This window comes from Natrix helvetica (genome assembly GCF_964273705.1).
Source record: "Natrix helvetica genome assembly, chromosome: 1".
NCBI lineage: Eukaryota > Metazoa > Chordata > Lepidosauria > Squamata > Natricidae > Natrix > Natrix helvetica.
This window is the reverse complement of record NC_138548.1, coordinates 232694362-232714936: the sequence shown is the minus strand read 5'-3', so window position 1 is coordinate 232714936 and position 20575 is coordinate 232694362. Positions and strand designations below refer to the sequence as shown.

Here is a 20575-nt window from a genome sequence, read left to right as displayed (position 1 = left end):
TCACAATAACATTTCACCTTTCTCTGGCTAAAAATATACTTCAAAAGAACATCTGTGTGCTTTTCTTCTTATCACTCTCTATAAACAAGCTGTGAGACCTTGAAGTGCCAAGCCAGGATAATCAGTGAGAAAAGTAAGAGTATTTCGTTTCCAATACACAAACCTCCAGCCTCCGAGTAGCAGTGCTATTGTTGCAATGTTTTCTTTGTTTCTTTTTGTATCTTTTTTGCATTTCAAATTTTAAAAAAGTCTGATTCTTGAATGAGTTAGAAGAACACCCACAGTAATGAAAGAAGAGAATTTTAGTCCATAGGTTACAAAGAATAATAAAAGAAAAAAATAGAAGAAAATTTAATCCATTTGTTTTGAAAGGCTTGCATAAATTCCATCCATGAAGATAGCATTTAAAAAGTAAGATAACCCACTGTCCAAAAACACTCCAAATTTAATTCCGCCGCTTATTTCTTCTGTTCTCCAATTTAAATTAATTTTAAGTTTTTTATAGGCAGTCTCTTTAAAATGGTAAAAATTCCTCACCAGCTGGAAACACTTTCTTTTTCCGTATCCTTCCGTTTTGGAGCCGCCCCGACTTCATCAGCCTAACGGCTTTTTGTCGCAAGCTTGAAGAACTTCTCTTGGATCAATCAGGGACTTTGAGATGTTCCTGAGATCAGTAAGACATATTCTTCCTGTTCACCGTCTCTGCGGGATGGTTTAGGTCCGTTTGGACCACCCAGCAGCAAAAGTATCGACGGCGATCTCAGAGCATTGAGATCGCACGCCGTCTCGTCGTGACATTGGCTCCTCCTCCGTGATCAAGGATCTTAAATATTGCTGAACATGAGTTTTTAAAATCTATGATATAAAATTCATTTTTATCTAAACTTTACTGAAACATAGCCAAGTACTAATATATTTCTCAGGCAAAATATAAAGATTCTGAAAATATCAGTAGGTTCATTCTTGCCCAACATTTATTTTTAGAGTTTCTACATTCACCTATTTTATATTCCCTCTGTGCCCAATACTTCCATATTATAGTTTATATAAGTAAACTTTTATGGGCTTGACATGATATCCTGTGTACACAAAAACAGTATGTTTCTTGATTACCTTTTTGTCATGAATTCTCTCTAAATCAGCTTTTTCTTCTAGAAACATTTGCGCTTGTTCCTGAAAGTAGTTGAGTCAATAAAATTACCACTGTTATTTTTTTCATCATAACCTAAAATATAATCCAAGAAATTATAAATCTTGTATCTCAATGGGGAAGATCAGTAACTCAGAGCAGATAATCAATTAGACAGGTAATAGATTTGATAAGGAAAGGGATGGGGAATTGAGTTGAGAATCTCTTCAGTTCTAATGTCATATAAAAACTATGTATATAACCTTTTGGTTGAAAACATGCAGAATCAATCTTGGTCTTTTCCCTTTCCCCTTAAGCTTATTGGAACGTTCCCCTTTTCCATCTTTCCTCATCTCTTTATTTCCTGCGGCAGTTTCTACCACCACATCATTTCTTGAGCCTCTATTGCCAACGTCTTCCCCCTTCTGAGGTAATCAGGTCCTCTATTTAAATGGTTCCAACCCTCCCCTGCCAAATGCAGGCATGCTAGCACAGTAAGGCATATATATTCAAGATATGCAAAATGTGGTATCTATCCAGTGCAGGTCTACCTCAGCTGACCTGCACTGGAGGTGGTAAATGGAAAATTCTGGACTAGGTCTGAACTCCTGATATTGTAGAATTCTAAATGTCATCCAATACAGTCAGACCGAAGAATGCTGAAAGATGTAGAGCAAAAAATGTAAAAGACCCCTGCTATAAGGAGTAAGAACAGAAGCCAAGAATGCTTACAATATAGCACCAAGGCAACAGATTTATGCTAATGCACTAATTTCTACAAATGTTAAGATAGACAGGACGATAATTTTCAACTTCACTGAATGCTTTTTTATTCCACTGATAAGAACACTTTTCAAATCATTCCATAACAAAAAAGAAAAATCTTACAGGCTTTAGCCTGAAATAATAAAGTATTCCATTATTTTTCCTTACAATATTGTCAAGGCCTCCGACAACACATTCTCTCCCTCCCTCCCCCTCTCTCCCTCAAAACAGAAAGTGTTCATCATTCTGCTGAGTAAAAAGCAGGGCTCACCTGCAGTTGTTGGTGCCTTTGATGGTCCAATTCTAGTAACTGTTGTTTTAATTCAGACACACACTGCTTTAAGTCTTCTGTCACATCTGATGTCTATAAAGATTTAATGAAAATGAGAATGTTGGTCTTCAATTCATTTGGGCAGAAATAGCTATACTTTTCAAAGTTATGCTTTGAAAGGTAAAAGAATGAAATGCTGTATTTGTCCAATCATACCTAGACAGCATGCTGAGGATCCCTCCTTTCTGGGACATTTATGCAATTTGGACTGGACAGCAGGTATCAGCACTACACTTTCTCTGTACCAGCCATTATGGAACAATGTTTTATTATTTCACAAAGCTGCCACAGGCAGTCCTTGGATTATGACCACTTGGTCAGCAATGGCCCTGAATGTGGGGGAATTATCACAGATCCTCAGAGTTCCAGCCATCATAATGTCCCCATAGTCATGTGATTGCGATCCAGGTGCTCCGAGTCTGGCTCATAATTAACAAGTCACAACAGGCCGCAATCACACGATCATAATTTCCAATATTCCCTGTCGGTTTCCACAAGTAAATAGGAAAGCCCCTTAGCAAGTTGTAAGTCATGACTATGTGAGGTCCTCATTTGGGACCTTGTTTAATTACAGGCATTGGAACTAATGGAATTGCCATCAGTAAGTGACAGAGTCATGTGACATCTTATTTTACAACCATGTCACTTAGCAAAAAAGTTCCTGGTCCCAGTTGCTGTCATAATTTGAGGACTATCTGTAAAAGGATTTTTTTTTTTGTTCATCAATCAGTTAGTTCCACTTGATTGACTAAGGTTGCTTATCTATGAATTTATGGTTTCTATACCTAGGCATTTATATAATTGAGGGAGGGGGAACACTGGTTTTGCTTTGTTACTATATTATATGCTGTCTACAGAGTTGTTGGATTAGTTGACAAATATAACAAATACTTAAATAAAAGGCATGAAAGCTTTTAAATGCAAACCTTATAATCTGACATAGCCACTGTGTCAGCCCTCAGGCTGCCATCCAGGGGGACCCTGTCCATCACCATGCCCATCATGCAACGCTACCAAGCTGATGTTGCCTCTCTGGTGTCGATTGAGCCTGTAGCTGCATGTGGCTCTTCTACCCGGGTGCAACTGCCTCCTCGATTGTAACTCTTCTACTCGGGTGCAACTGCCTACTCTGATGTAACTCTTTGCTCGGATGCTGCTAACCAGGAAAGAGGCTATGATGACACTGAGTGGGGGTGTGGCTGGAGGTGTGGGTCATGGTGATTGGTGATGGTGGGTGGGTGTCATCTGGGTGGAGTTGTGGGTGGAGCTGGGTGGGGTAATGGTATATATATGGGTGATGGTGTTAACTTGGTTAGAACTGACTTGGATTTGATTACCTTTGTATCATTGTCATTTAGTGCTGATTATCACCTAGTTTGTTAGATAAGAGATAAAAGTTTTTCACCAAACAAACTGAATCTCTGTTTGTATGCACCGTGAACGCTGGAACGTGACACACTGACTGGATATGCAGTTTAGAAATTATATCCATTCAAGCTACCGGAAGCCCTTCTATGCCACGGGTGTCAAATTCACAGCCTATGGGCTGGATGTGTCACGTGCTGGCCACCCCCACCCCCATTTTAGCGAAGAAGGGAAGTCGCAACACCTCATTTGAAGAAAATGTGACACCACGAGTTTGACACCCCTGTTCTATGCTAACCTACTAGATGCATGTATGGAGGAAAAGATGCTTCAAAAAAGTACACTAGGGGTGGATGCCAGATGCAAGTAATTCTCAACTTATAACCACAATTGAGCCCAAAATTGCCAGTGCTAAGCCAGAGAGTTAAGTGAGTTTTGCCCCATTTTGCAACCTTCGGTGCCACAGTTATTAAGTCAATCACATCAGCTGTTAAGTTAGTAACACTGTTGTTAAGTGAATCTGGCTTTCCCAAAGACCTTTCCAGTCAAGTTACAAAAAGTAATCACATGACCCCGGAAGATTGCAAATGTCATAAATACATGGCAGATGCTAATTTTGATCACATGACCAGCGGGATGCTGCTATGGTTGTGTGATAAACAGTCATAAACAACTTTTTTTTAATGCTGGTATAAACGTGGTCATTAAACAAATGATTGTAAATCAAGAACCACCTATATACTCATAGATATGTGCTTTAGTCACCTATTAGACCTATTAGATGTATACATTCTTGGCCTCACAAACTCCTGATATGCTTTAACTCAGAAAAGGTGGATGGGAATAGCTGATCAATTTAGTGAGAGTGGCGAGGATATCATTCCATACTGCAGAGCAGAAGGGAACGTTAAGCCACTTCCGCATTTTACTATGAAAACCAAATGGATAGACAAGATAAAGTGACTGAGTGTCAGATGATGGGCCCCTTGGGTCCATTACAACTTAATATGCTATTGAAGAATGTCTGAGGATCTTTCAGTACACTAGTGATGCTTTTGATGTAGCTAGATTAAAGCTTTTCAGACATTTAGTTGATGTTGCCATGCACGGAAAGAAAACCCAAAGCTACAAAGACAGCACTGCAGTGGGAGCATGGAAGGTAGAAAGTATGAATGCGAGAAAGTTCAACACAGTGGAATATAAAATAAATTGACCTCTTATATGGCATCAATGAATTGAAACAGACTGGAACTGGACAAACTATTTACTACTGGGAAGGAGAGTTGACATCACGACGGCACAACGTACAATCTTGGTGCTCCGAGATCGCAGTCAAATTTCTGTCGCTGGACGGTCCATTTGGACCTAAACCGTCCTGCAAAGATGGTGATTGAGAAGGGCACCTGCTGCTGATCTCAGGAACACCGAAACTCCCTGAAAGATCCAGGAATAGTCCTTTTTTTCCAGTGGCAGAAATGCAGCTAATGAAGCTGCTGAAGTTGGGACAGCTCCGGAACAGGAAGAAAGCGGAAAGAGAAAGTGTGTCGAATTGGTGAGGAAATGTTATTATTAGAGGAAGAGACTACCCAAGAATTTTTTTTAAGTTAAGTTAAGATTGAAGACAGAAGACTGTAGGCGGCGAGATTGATCTGCATTGAATTTAGTGTGTTATCCAGTTTCTAATATTTTTTTTTCATGGATGGAACTTTTGCAGGGGCTCCCTATTTTTTTAACTGAATGGATTAATTCTTTCTTATTCTTTTTTCACTTTTCTTTATACCTATGGATTAAAATTCTCCTTTTTTATATAATGCTTGATTGGATTGTTTTTGATCTCCATTTAAGGGTTTTCTTTCTTTCTTAAGCTTGGAATATAAAGAAGATAATAAGGATTATAAAGAGGGTTGTAACAACAGGAGGAAAGCAGTAACACTGCCACTTAGAGGCTGGATACATTGTTTTTTCTTCTTTCTCTTTGATCACTTGAAATTCAAGGTTCTTTCAGTTTGTTTACTGACAGTGATAGTAGGAAGAGCAGAAGTTGTTTATACAGGTGCCTTTTGGAAGTTCTATCACTAGCTATTGGAGGGAAGACAACATTTTGACTAGAAAGATAATAAATGAACCTGTTTGAAGTTTATTAAAATAGCCTTGAACCCTATAGTGGCAGTGTCTGCAAAATTGAAAGAATGGCTCAGCAGAAAAAAGAAACTGTAACATTGCAAATGATTGTTTGAAATTCAAAATTTATTAGTTGTGACAGAGAGAATTGAAAAGAGATTGGAGAATATGGAATACAAAACAGAAAAATCTGATGCAGAAACTGAGGATGTTTACCCAACGAAGAAAGTGGAGGACACTAAGCAATGCCAACGGGTGGCGCCTAGGAGTAGAGCCTTCTCTGTGATGGGCCCAACCCTCTGGAATGACCTCCCCCCCGATATCAGAACCACCACCGACTTCCGCTCCTTCCGACAAAAACTGAAGACTCACCTGTTCCGTTTAGCCGGCTTGGCCCATTCATAGTCTTATTTTACCTCCTGGCAGATATTTTTAATTGGGTATTTTTAGGGGTTATTTTTAAACATTGTTTTAATTGCTTTACTTTAGGTACAGTTTTTTACAGCCTCCTCTTTTAAGTATTTAGTATTTAACTATGTTTGTATTTATTCTCTTGCATTTATGTGTTTTAATCTGACTGTACACCGCCCCGAGTCCCTTCTGGGAGAGGGGGCGGTATAAAAGTTTGAAATAAAGTAAAGTAAAGTAAGTTCAAAAGATGGAAGAAAAAAATGAGCAAAGAGATAAGAAAACTGTGGATACTGACAACAAAGTGAGCATGGTTGGTAATGGCAAGAGCAGAATATGGAAAGGGGAGATAGATGGATTGGAACTCTACCCCAGACTTCAACGCACAGAAGAAGGATGGAGAGAAAAATTGACAGAGATAAGGAGAGAAATCTTGACAGAAGCACTAGCGATAACCAAAGATAAGCTGATGGAAAGAACAGATGTTGGGTTTCAAGCTTTTATGAGATACGAAAGAAATAACATGTTGCCAAGGGAAGTTTATACAAGATTTATTAAGAAAGTAACTAGAACATTAATGCTACAAATGGCAAGAGATATAAGACCGTACTATTACTGGAAAGATAAAGGTTGATGCAATGAAAATGTATAATAAAAAGGTAAGCTAAATTTAGTTTACTAATAGTATGCATAAAATGAAGCAACAATAGCTATAGTTAAATAATGATTAATAATGATAACAATACATATAGATATATTAGTTTGATCATATGAAATTTTATATAAACAACACATGGAGACTATGAGAGGAGGTTTAAAAGTTTTATCTATAATATATTATAAAGATGTATTGTGATTGGATGATTTTAGGATGATTTAATGGAGTGTTATCATAATCCTATTCTAGATTCTGAATATTATATATAAAAGGATGTAAAAACCATTACAGTCAAATTAAGGTTATAATAATTGTGATATACATGAATATAGGTGAATTTAAAATATGCGATTTGATATGAAACTGTTTACTACTCACGACACAAGCAAAAAAATAAGGACACTGCTTTCATAATAGGAAGGATACAGTAAAGACAAATACATTGTGGATTCAAAGCAGTCAATGATCAAACAATTTCAATCACAAATAATTTTTTCACAGACAGCTCTCTAATATAATGAGTATTTTAAGTTCCAAATCAAATACTTTATCAAAATCAATAAGCAGATCCAAATACAATTCAGTAACATTATTTTTTTTTGGGGGGGGGGGGGGGAGAAAGTGTGATAAAAATAGCCAAACAATTTTCAGAAAACAGGAGAAAAAGGAGAGGAAAGGTAAAATCAGCAGATAAGGACTAGAATGGCAGACCATATGTAAAGTACGTCAGGCAGCAGAAATTCTGAGAAATGTTTAGCCATCAAGCATGAGCATACTGCTATGTAACAGTTTAGTAGTAATAAAGTATTAAAACATTGATGTAATTAAAATGTGGTGATAAAATGAAAAAGATGTACAGTAAAATAATTCAGTTCTACCTGGAATAATTTTAATATGGTTTTATTATTTATTTATCACATTTTATATGAAAAAACTCACCTAAGTGATTGGGCATTTTACAATAAAAAAATTAAATTTAGAAACGTAAATAGTAAAGTAAACAAACAAGAAAAAAGGAAATATATAAAAAAAAAGAATCAGCCAAGAAGCATGATAAAAGTGTGAAAAAAGAAAAAAGAACAATGGCTTCAGACTTTTAGCATATAGATAAAAAATAATCCAATTTACTCCAAAGCAAAGACTAGTCTACCTTACTTCCATAATCCCATATAATTCTAATAATCAAATCCCAAAATCAAAATTATGTCTCTCTTAATTCCTTGCAAAACTCCAAAAGTGAACCTCTACCTGGAATAATCTGAGCATAATTGATGGTGCTTTGTAATGGTTTTTTATAATCATAATCGAAGGATATATAAAAGTCTGAGAGGAAGTAAGTAATCATCTGTTGTATCCAGCACTTGCAGTAAAAAAAGAATTATAATGTGTTTTGAATATTCTTGTAGAAATGCCAATGGGAACACATTGTGCCCAGCTGTAAAAAAAGAAATACTTTCCTCAACTAAAGATGAAATGAGAGTGTACTAGAGAAGTTTGCTGGTTCCCAGGGACCTGTATCTTGTAGGACTCTAGTGCCTTGAGACTGTGAGTTGACAAATACTCAATATCTTTGCAACATGGTTCCCTGCTATGAAGACAGAGGATGGGAGTATTGGGGGGGGGGGGGTGTTCCCTTAATCACTGCCTCAACCCTACCTTCTTCCTGCCTAGTGATGCTTGCCCAGAGGTTGGAGGGACCAAGATGAAATGGCTGTAGCGACAGGAGCAAAGGTGTGGCAGAGATGGGAAACTGGCAGAGGTTGAAGTTGGCACACAGAATCAGGCCAGTGTTGGGAGCCACACAGAGTTTGTTTCTACCCTGCCAGCCAGCATGAATCCCTGGCTGCAGATTGAGGGCAACGGAAGCAGAGCCAAGCCAGAACTGTCATCTGCAGCACTGAGGGAGATGACCAGGACAAGGAACTAGTGGCAGATGAAAAGCAGGCCCGGAGTCTAACCCAGTGTCTATCAGTAGAGTGGCCACAGGAATCAGCCGGGAGTCATATCTGGAGCCAGCCCAGAAGGGCAACAAGTGGAGACTGGGAGCAAGAAACGTCCTGAAGCTCAGAGAATTAACCAGGGCCTTGGCAGAGAAAATAAGCAGCACAGATAAGAGTCTAGAGACCAGGAGGAGGAGTGCAAGGCCTAAAGGCCAGAGATGGGTTTGTTGACATCTTAAAGGCAGGCCAGGTTTGTGGTGGCAGAACGCCCAATAATGCTGGAGCCCAGGGTTCGAGACCAACATGGAGCCCAGAAGCCAGAAATAACTTGAATGGTGAGGCCAGACCTTTTGACCAAGAACACTGACAGCAACAGGCTTCTTCTAGGATTGATAGACAGAAACACTGGAAGTCTTTAAGAAGATGTTGGATAGCTATTTGTCTGAAACGGTATAGGGTTTCCTGCCTAGGCAGGGGGTTGGACTAGAAGACCTCCAAGGTCCCTTCCAACTCTACTATTGTATTGTATTGTATTGTATTGTATTGTATTGTATTGTATTGTATTGTATTGATCACGGATGGGGGAGCACAAGAGTCCTAGAGTCCAAGCTGATAGTAAGTTAACCTCTAGGGTGAGATCATAGGAATCACCTGATTGCTTACCTATTGTATGTTTGCTACCCTCTTGTCTGTATGTGAGACAAGCAGGTGGGTGGGTATGAAAGTGGTCCCCTCCCAAGGTGACCAATGGGAGAGATCAACTTGTGGGGGTTACATTGAGTGTGGATCTGTGAAGATTGAGGATTCCCTGTAGCACTGAGAGCTGCAGCCAAAAGTGTCACAGGAGTATTCCTCCTGCTGAATAGCAACCTCCCTGTCTGAGCTGCCAGAAGCCATCTCAGGGTTGGCAGTGAAGGCCTGCTTCATGGCAGTTAAGAGCATTGAAATACCACTATTTCTCCACTCTTACTGCAAACAGAGTGCAGCCCGTTGGCCCTGTTTAAAGTCACTTGGTTCCTCCTAGGAAAGAAGGGCCCAAATGATCATTTACTGGGCCAGGAGGAGGAATTTGTCCAGCACCTGATGAATAAAATCACTCAAATTTGTTCTTAGTTGCAGACCAAGCATGGAGTGGAGTCCATTATAGATGCCCAGGAAACAGATTTACCCACTTATCTGGGAACACTTTGACTCTGTTGTACCTGAGGAAATGGACAGGAAGCTTGGGGCTATTAGTGTAACTATTTGTTTATTGGATCCTAAACCCCTCTACTTGGTAAAAGGTTTCCTGGAGGATGAATTGCAAGTAGGCCCAGGCAGTAATTAATACATCGCTGAAGGAGAGGGTGTTCCCAGAACCATTGAAGGAAGCCTTGGTCCGTTCTTTCCTAAGAAACTTTCACTAGATCCCAGCTGCTATGCAGTCTCCCACCTCCACTTTTAGGGAAGATGGTGGAAAAAGTGGTCGCACTGCAGCTCTACAGGGTCCTGGATGAACTGTATTAGCCAGAACACTTCCAGTCAGGTTTCAGGCCTAGTTATGAGACAAACAACATTGGTCACACTTGTAAATAATCTCTGGTGGGAGCAGAATGGAAGATAGTTCAACCATCCTTGCCCTTCTTGACTTCTCAGTAGCTTTCATATGAATAAAGGTCATTTAATTTATGAAAGATATGCAGGATTTAAATTTCAGAAATTAACTAAGAATTTTTTGATTGATCCATTCAGTATTGTCAGTAAGTAAAACGATCCATCCACATCTACCTTCATTGCAGAAAGAGCATGTTCCTTCTTCATCAAATTTAGATCCACTTCATACTGGCTTTGTAACTGTTTAATGTTCTGTTTATGTTCTTCCATCATGCAGCCTTTTTCTTTCTGAAGTGAATTATGCCTAAAAACATTTGATTACATGTCATAGAAGACATAGAAGACCACAGTAGATCATTTTGCTCAAACTGATATTTATCTTTATGTTTTCACACTTAATATAATAATCTTAACAACATTTGAATTGAATTTCTAAAAATGTAATTGGTGAAGGCTACTATATTCCATTATCAATAGCTGCTCATGGCTCATTATGTATAGTCAGAAGTATACCGTGTTTCCCCGAAAATACGACATGTCCTGAAACTAAGACCATGCCAGATTTTCGCGGTGGGCAAAAACATAAACCCTCCCCCTAAAATAAGCCCTAGTGAACGGGTGGGTTTAGTCAGAACAGGGGGCAGCCATTCCCTTCCCCGGTCACCTCAGGGCTTCTTGGCCCCTTAATCGGATCAGTTGGGCCGCTCTGTTCACAAAACAGCTAATTCGCGGGTGTCGCTCAGGCCTCTACCTACAGCAAATGCCGGTCGCTTTTGCAGCCAATCGCTGCTGCAAAAGAAGCCGGAGCCCAAGCAACACAACCCAAATGCCTCATGCCCTCCTTGTCTAACGGTGACAGTCACAGCTCGCAATTCTGTCCACGGAACAGGAAAAGAAGGCATTAAAATCCATACTCTTGGGACATCGGAAGAAGCCCTGCAAGGAGACGCTGCTGCCGAAGTGCAGGAAATCCCCCCCACAACCTGCAAATCGTCCTTTCAAAGAGGAGTCTCACCAGGATGAAGGTGACACAAACGCCGCCTTCAGCCACCTCTTCATCCTGGTGAAACTCCTCTTTGAAAGGACGATCTGCAGGTTGGGGGGGGGGGGAGATTTCCTGCACTTCGGCAGCAGCGTCTCCTCGCAGGGCTTCTTCCGGTGTCCCAAATGTATGGATTTTAATGCCCACAGGAGGTAGGAGCTTCTCACCTGCATATTCACATTGAAGGCTCGAAATGGGGCGTTTTTGCGAACGGCTTGAAAATGGGAAGGGAGATGTTCCTGCCTCTCCCCCTGTTCTGAAGTTCAGCACAGACTGAGAACAGGATACGTAAGAGACGAAATCCCCCCCTCCCCATTTTCAAGAGGTTTGAAAAACGCCACATTCCAAGCCTTCACATTATCCAGGATTGCAGGATTGAAGGCGTGCGGGAGGGAAGATTTTGTCAGTCTGTGACCTTCAGAACAGGGGGAAAAGCAGGAATATCCCCCTCCATATTTTCAAACGGTTTGCAAAAACGTTCCATTTTGAGCCTTCAGCATATTGCAGGATTCAAGGCTCGGAATGAGGCATTTTTGCAAACGGCTTGAAAATGGGGAGGGGAGATTTTCCTTTCTCTTACCCTGGTAAGCTCAGCACATAAGATAAGAGGCAAAATCCCCCACCCCACCCCTTTTCCTGGCAATCGTTCTTTCCTTGGATTATCAGCGCAGACGCACATCCCCCAAATGCTCTATCAGAAGCCTTCTCTGCGTCTGTGCAGAGACCCAAGGAAAGGATGGTGTGTGTGCGTGTGTGAGAGAGATCCCTAACCACCACCTCACCCGCAAGGCAGCCACATCCCTCCACTAAGCTGCTTTCCTGCTCCATTCTCCACTGCCAAGTGCAGGGCAAGAAAAGTAGTTTGTTAGTTTACTTCCAACTTCGTGAGATCTTCTTTTTTTTGAGAGAGAGAACATGGAAGGTATTTTCTGTATTTTTTTTTACCATAGGCACACAGTCTACTTTTCTTGTCCTGTACGTGGAACGGAGAATGAAGCTGGAAAGCAAGTTAGTGAAGGGATGTGGCTGCCTTGGAGGGGGAGGGTGTATGTGTGTGTGTGTGTTCGTTCGTTCTGCCAGGAAGAGCTCCCCCCCTCCCGCGAGGCCAGAGCAACACAGTCAGCTGTTCCGCGGCCAGCAAGCAGGACAGGCGAAGTCCAGGATGCAAGGAGAACTTGGTTCATTGTGGCCGCAGGCAAGCAGATGGTGGGACGGAGAAGGTGGGGCTGGTGGGCTTGCTGCTTCCTGTACCTGAAAAATAATAAGCCCTCCCCCTTTAATAAGCCCAAGGCCATATTTCGTGGGTCAAAAAAATATAAGACCCTGTCGTATTTTCGGGGAAACACGGTAGATTAGTCAAGTCACTTACTGCTGACAAATTATATTACTGAAGTAAATCAATACTATATAAAAGTATACAAAATATACCACGCATAACAACATATACAGTACATTTAGTTCACATTTTATAATATCTAGATGATATTATAGAACCACTAGAGAAAGATATATTTTGTCTTTATCAAAAATAAGTAATTTAAACTAGATTATCATGGCATATTTAGTTCAGGTTCATTTCATTTGTTTGTGAAATAAAACTTTCCCAATTGATTACTTCTGATGTTACAAACCTTTTCATTCTTTCCTCCATAGAACATCACAGGAAACCTTCTACAAGTAGTAGCTTTTACATCATCACCTCTAATTTCAATATTAAAAAAATATTGGAATCAGAAGAACTGATCAGCCCAAACTTAGAATGTTTAATTCACACTGATTCATCTTATTAAAGTGTAAACAACAAATGAGTTGACTATTTCACAGTAATGAACTGTAGAGCGAAGTAAAGAAAGTCAGACTTCACAAAAGTAACTAAAAATGCAGATTTTATCACTTTTCACATGGTATAGAATTGTTAATTCTACTATAATTCCACATTTACTCAATACCAATAACAAATTGCAGTTAAGAATATACCACCATAATTTAAAGAAAAAGATAATTAACTACCTTGCCTTAATTTCTTCAAGTTCTAAAGACACAACCTGGTAAGACTGTTCCAGATTATTTTTCTCTTGAGATAATTTCTGATGCTGCAAATGACTTGTTTCAGCTTCCACTGTCAACTGATGGACTCGGGCCTCCAGCTCTTTGACCATCTGGTTCTAAATAATGTGAAAAGCTATATTAGACATACGTTCATGCACCTGTCAGATGCTATTCAGTACATTATCGACAGATGATTCAGATAACTCAGAAAATACTGAGGGATCTCATAACATAAAAGGAGTTTTTATTATTCAAGAAACATGATGAGCAACTATACAATTCCTATTTCATTATCAAGCCGTGACATCTATGTTCAAACATATGCAACATCAAGAAGGCACCTCATGTTCCAGATGCTGCACTTCATTAAGAATGAATCATATTCCAAGTCTGTATAAATTCCAAATAACTTTTAATACATACTTAAAATAAAGACATTTGGCAATTATTGCATTACCTTATACATTTCAAAAGGGATGACAGACTTCAAAATAATGAATATTCCTCCATTTAAACACAGTTTTCCTCCTTAATGCGCTGTATTTTTTTAAAGTAAAATTATGTAGAAAGTAAGAGATAAAGAAAATCAGCTTTGTACTACATCTACCATACCCACTTGGCTAATAGGATCTGCTGAGCTTTGGATATGAATTTAGAGTACAAACTATTTTGGAATAAGCATCCATTTGATGCCTGTAAGTAGCACTTTAAATAACCTGGTTCTTCCTGGACTATCACAGCAGCTGTATAACATCAGTTCAAGATTTATTTATTTATTTATCATACTTATATGACGAACCATCTCACAGAAGCAACTCTGGGTAGTGTACGAGAATCAGTAAAAACAATAAATATAAACTCATGAAACTGAAGAGACACTATAAAAATAATGCTGATAAGCTAAAGTGTATGTCAGATGCCTTAGAGTGGGTCTGCTTATAATGTTAGTGCCAATTGAATTCCAATACACATTTGGGAGGGATCATATGGCTATCATGCAAAACTAGGAAAAGATGTAATTTCTTTTAAGAATGTCCTAGCAAGCACAGCATACTGCCCCACACCCATTTTGAAATATGTTTGACTCTGGAACCAAAGCAGATCACATCTCTGCTTGATAGTTCCAGCAAGGCATTAGTGACAGAATAGCCACGATTATAAGCAACCATTCCTGAATCTACCTTTAGAAAGCATACTCTGTAGCTTCTGGGCAGCAGGAACCGGTTCTGTAGAGAAAGGCTTTTCCACGGACCAGAGGGAGCATGATTTTGCGTGCTGCCTGCAGCCCGTGGATGGGACTTTTCTTGTTTACGTGGACAAGCTGCTGGCATACCGTGGACCAGTGCCGGTCCATGGACAAGGGGGTTGGGGACCCCTGCTCTAGCTGACTGCCCCCCAAGTCAGTGCTTGAACTTTAATGGCTTGAGGTGAGAAGCAAAAAAAAAAAAAACTAAGACGTTGCAGACAGTAAGTACTTGGCCAATGAAGCATTCACATCCACTCGGGACTTTGATGGAAGGGTTCAAGAATTCTAGTGAATGATAAAAATGGAAAACGTGAGCATCCAGTATGGTCATGCTTACTGGAAAGGGGAAAAGGGTAGAACTAAAGCTTAAACAAATTCAGATGTCTGTTTTTTACCATACTAATTGTATAAATGCCTTTAAAGGTATAGCCCTCAAGTAATTGGGACAGCTGTTAAAAACAACCAGGAAACCTCATCTGTAGACAATATAAAAAACTATATAGTTCAAAACTGGAAGAGGAACTTGTATCACTCATTTTATTTAACTTATTTGCTGATTGTGCCATGTATTTGCAGATTGTACCATGAAAAGTGCTGGGCTATAGAAAATAAATAGAAATCAAAATTAAAATTACTAAGAGAAAATTTCAGATATGCTGATATTTTGATAAGGAAGATTTGACAATGACAATGAAAAAAGAGAGCGAAAAACCCAACCTTCTGCTTAATATTTTTTTTAAAAACTAAGCTATAGAAACTTAGAAAACTGACAGCAGAAAAATATCAATAGACAATGTTAATCCATTGCAAACCAGCTCAAAACTCAAAAAGATGGTGACTAAAACCATGAATTAAATAAATGTCTGATGCTTAAGAGAAAGACTATGGCAAATCTAAATAAGATTAAGTGCAGAGACATCATAACAAAAGTACATATTGTCAAGGTTATAGATTTCCCAATTATAACTTACAGCTGTGAAAACAGGACTACCAGAAAAGCTGAACAAAGAAAAATGATGCCTTTGAATTGTAGTGCTTGAGAAAGTTGTTGTGAATACCTTGGACCCCAAGAAAAATAAATCATTTAATATCAGATGAAGTAAAACCAGACTGGAAGTATCAATGACAAATCTAAAGCATAAATATTTCGGAAGCATAATTGGGGGCAGGGGGGGAAGAGAAGTGTCAGTGAAGAAAACCGTGATCCTTCAAAATTCAAAGATAAGGCAATTGGAAAAGAAGCAACAGACAGCACAATGGCTATTTATCATCACTAATGATATAAGCATGACCGTACAAAAACTCAAAGAGGCATCTACTAACAGACAATTCTGATTAAATATTATCCATCAGATCATAAAAGGTCAGAGTGAACTGAATTACAGTAATCAGATTAAATATATAGTTCTACAGTTAGAAAACTGTAGCTAACAAGGATTGAACAGATGGAAAATGGTGAAATCACGTATTTGGCTGTTGACAAACATGCCAAATACTCAACAGTTTTTTTTAATAAAGTAAATTACCAAAGATGTGGGTTTTAATTAAGCCCATACTTATTGGCAGCAGACAGCCTATATATTGTGGGGAAAATACATATGTTTAGAGTTTGGGGGTTCCTTTTCCCTTGTTACAGTAGTTTGCCTGGGCAGGCAAACAACAGATATAGTTTGATCTTCCACAAAAACATGGATGCTAGATTTCTTCTCTCCCAAGTGTATTAAAAGAAATACACTGCATAGAGAAAAGTTATTGGAATGCCATAGCACATGTATGATGAAGGTCAAGAAGGTACTATTGATATTTAATTCATTTATTTGCTTGTTTAACAAGGTTATATTGACATTTCATTTATTTATTTATTATATTTTTATGCTGCCCATCTCCCCTACCAGGTGACTCCAGGCAGATATGTTAATTTAAGAAAAAATGTATGATGAGCTTCTGTGGAAGAAAAAAAAAGAGCATTAGCAACAGGAAAAAAATATTCTTGCTAAGAGCAAATCTAGGTCAAATAACTTTAACGTGAAGAAGCCAGCTGATATAACCTAAAGCCTATGGAGGTTGTGCTTTTTCTAACAATGTACTGTACATCAAATTCTGCTTGTTATTTACTGGGGGTCAACAATTTTGTGAACTTGGTGACAGGTTGTGGAGTCTTAATTTCTTCAGCTGCAAACTGCCAAAGTGGTAGTGATAGACAGAAATCAAGAACAGGTGGGGTGTTTTTTTTTTTTCCTTTTAATTTCCCTTCAACTCTGAATTACATTATTCCAAGGAAATATTCAAAATGATGAACTGGAGAAGGGATGATACTGGGAGTTGTGTATAGAAAATCACTCTCTCTGGAATGTAAGAACTGTAGTAAATGTGTCCAATATCCCAGCCTGCCAGGATTCACTACCTTCCACACTACTACCTGCCCCAATGCCTATCTATTCCCCTCCCAGTCCTCCTCCATTCATGCTGCCTGCCGTCATTCCAAAAGGAAGGGGTTGGGGAAAACATTAGGGAGAAAACATCTTGATTTTGAGGGGAAGAAACTAAACATTGGTAGCACCCTCTAACAAAAAGGTAGGAAAAATGACATTTCTTCAGTCAGAAAAAAAATATATTCAAGAAACCATTTTTCCTCCTTCTGGCAATCTGAGATTAAAATTACCATATTTCTCAGAGTATAAGACACACCTTTTTTCCTCAAAAAAGAGGCTGAAAATCTGGGTGTGTCTTATACATCGAATACAGCATTTTTTGCCTTCCCGAAGCCCCGCCCCTTCACCCAAATGGCCATGCCTAGCCTTATGGAGGCTTTCAGAGACGACCTGGGGGCTGGGGAGGGCAGAAATGAGCAAAAAATGGACCATTTTGCCCCCCCTCCTGCCCCCAGCAGCACTCTATAAGCTTCCATAAGGCTTTGCATGCATTTCGTTTTCACGAAAAATGGGCTGTTTTTTTGCTTGTTTTTGCCCCACCCCCCACCCCTTATGAGCACTCTGCAAGCCCCCCCCCCAGGCTATTTATGCCTTTTATTTGAAAAAAACGGGCCCGTTTTCACGAAAAACGGGCCGTTTTGGGGCGGTTTGCAAAGTGCAAACCTTCCCCCCCCCCTTTTGGAAAGCTCTTTAACTGATTGATGAGAATTACGTGGGTCAAATGCTGTGCCAGCAGAAACAAAGTTAGGTGCTGCAGATTGTCAGCGATTTCCTTCTCCAACACATGGATAAGTACACCTGGAAACATCTACCTACCTACTGAATTTCTCCCTCTCTCTCTCCCTCTATCCCTCGATCTACTTACCTATCTACTCACTCTCTCTCCCTATCTACTGTATTTCTTTTTTTGTATTTCTCTCTATCCCTCTACCTACCTACCTACCATCTCTCTCCCTCTATCTACCTACTACCTACCCCCTCTCTCTCCCTATCTACCTTCTGTATTTCTCCCCCTCTCTATCCCTCTATCTACCTACCTACTCTCTCTCTCTCTCTCCCTACCTACTGTATTTCTCTCTCCCTCTCCTCTATCTACCTACCCACCCCCACTCTCTCCCTACGCACTGTATTTCTCCCCCCTCTCTTTATCCCTCTATCTACCTACCTACACATAATCTCTCTCTCCCTATCTACCTTCTGTATTTCTCTCTCTCTCTCTATCCCTCTATCTACCTACGTACCTGCTCTCTCTCTCTCTCTCCCTACCTACCTACTGTATTTCTCCCTCTCTCTCTATCCCTCTATTTACACATCTACCTACACTCCCCCCCTCCCTTTATCTACCTACCTACTTTTTTAAAAAATTGCCTCTTCAAAACCTTGGTGCGTCTTATATTCCGGTGTATCTTATACTCCAAAAATACTGTACTCTATTTCTGTGTGTGCCTGTAAGAAAGAGAGTGTCAGTCTCTAACCTTGTGCCAACAGAGGTTACACCACACCTATAAGCACAAGAATGGAAGAGTACCCCTCATATTTTCAAAATTACATTTAAATTATTTCAATGTTACCATTTATTGGTTTTTAAAAGACCGTAAGCTGCTAGTCATGTCCAGGTGAGATGGATGGCATATAAATTGAATAAATAAAAAGATCTCAGTAGTGAAAATAAAGGACTACTGAGATTGGCTCAAGTTATATCATTAATTCTCATCTTTCTTAATAGGCAGGACAATCAAAGGTCTGTATAAGCACATGTGCAGTAAAGAAATGTATAGTCATTTTTGAGATCCTTAATATTATTTCTTTATTAATATTTCTGCATGTATTTAGAATGGGACCCCCAAAAGAATGAAAAGGCAATTAGATGGGAAAAAGAGAATAAAAGCTAAGGAAGAATTATGTAAATACAAGGAAAAATAATAAAATTCCCTTAAAAGAAAGGCTATTAGAATCTTAAGAAACATAATTAGATGCCAATTTGTGCAAAGAAAATATACAATCAAGCAACAAAAAAACCCTACTATAATTAGGAATGTACACATACAAATTGTTTTAGGGTTGGTCTAAAAAATTACAAGCATTTGTAAAATTTAATTCCTCACTATACCAGGCACAGGGAACATATGGAAGATTACATATAGCTTTTAAATATGATAAAATATCTATATCTGGAAATGAAAGAAGAAAACATAATCATGTTTAATTTATGAGTACTCCTTGATACAAAGGAAAGAATAAGAGCAAAGAATGTAATAGGAATTGCAAGATAATGCTATTGTTCCATAGTAAAGTTACTTTAACCACATTAAAGTGGCAATTCTTTTTGCACTAGTTGAAGAAAAATAAGTAATAAAATGGAATTATAATTATGGAACGCATATTAAATAAATTCCAGAGGAGAATATTACTGAAATATTTGATACAATATTAGTAGGTTCTGCATTATCTAATTTTTACTGTCAGATAAGCAATTGTTCAATAAATATGAATATATTTTTTTTACCTTTCTTGAGTAAAAACAGATACAACTAAGCTCCAACTTAATGGCTAATCCACATTCATAGTTCTTCACTTGACAATATTTATACACTAAGAGTTTAGTAAGAGTTTAACGGTCACAGTGTGACAGGCTGATATTTGAACCCGAGGTGTATTTTGCAAGTGCGGCAATTGAAAACAAGACAGTAGAGACTTTTATGCTTTTTAAACTACATACAATGAAGTGATTTGCAACCAGTATTTATAACAGGAATGTACAGCACAATTCTGGTGTTCACCTGGTGTCAAGTTGCCTCCCTTCGGGGAGAGAGGGCGGTCTATAAATTTAATAAAATAAATAAATAATAAATAAGTCTTCCTCAGAGAGACTATCCCCCTCTAGCTCTTCTGCTTCCTTATTGCTTATTAAGAGTAAAAGTGAAAAGAAAGGAATGGGCTGAATTTATTGTAATGTGTACAAATTTGTTCTGGATCTGCTGAGCTGAGCACCTAGGCAAAGAGCATCTCTCTGAGTCTTCTGTCCAGTCCTTTCCCAGAGACCAATGAATGACAAACCAGTGTTTCCCATCTTGAATCTCAGGTGAACCACTTGTCCCTCTGAGTCTTAACTTCTCTTCTTCCGGGGAATTCATCCTTGGACCTTTTTTTTTCCCTTTCCCAACCAGGAACCAATGATCTGCACACTCATGTAACTTCACTCACCAATCATTTCATTTGCAGTCTTTTAGTTTCCTCTCTTTCTCTTGCTCTCCAACGTTGGATCAAATTGGAAACATGTCCCACAGCAACAGGAGGAGACAAGTGCTCCCCAAGCCTCTAGTCCTCAACACCTATATTCCAGGCTGGACCACTTGCTGTTGCTACATCTCCCCATAAGAACCTTGGTTAGCAGTCAGGACAATTCATCATCATTCAGAACATCATAGCTGACCTTCAAGACCATAACTGAATTTCTTCTTCCCCTTTCTAACTCCATTTGCTGACTTGCACGAGT

General features: G+C 39.1%; 1 protein-coding gene across 5 annotated transcripts in view; it reads right to left on the bottom strand.

The window, feature by feature from the left end:
- The window catches only part of CEP112 (centrosomal protein 112), a 308615-nt gene that overhangs the window by 205498 nt on the left and 82542 nt on the right, over window positions 1-20575 (bottom strand). For 4 of the 5 annotated variants that reach the window (XR_014175685.1, XM_081956682.1, XM_081956683.1 and 1 more), the window contains 4 exons: window positions 13363-13517; window positions 10485-10614; window positions 2166-2258; window positions 1114-1173 (listed from right to left, as the gene is read on the bottom strand). Coding sequence is in view for 4 of the 5 variants with exons in the window: in XM_081956682.1 (XP_081812808.1) it covers window positions 1114-1173; window positions 2166-2258; window positions 10485-10614; window positions 13363-13517 (438 nt within the window). In the remaining variant the exon portion in view is untranslated. The remainder of the gene's footprint in view (window positions 1-1113; window positions 1174-2165; window positions 2259-10484; window positions 10615-13362; window positions 13518-20575) is intronic. The other variant, XM_081956685.1, reaches the window with a different exon arrangement.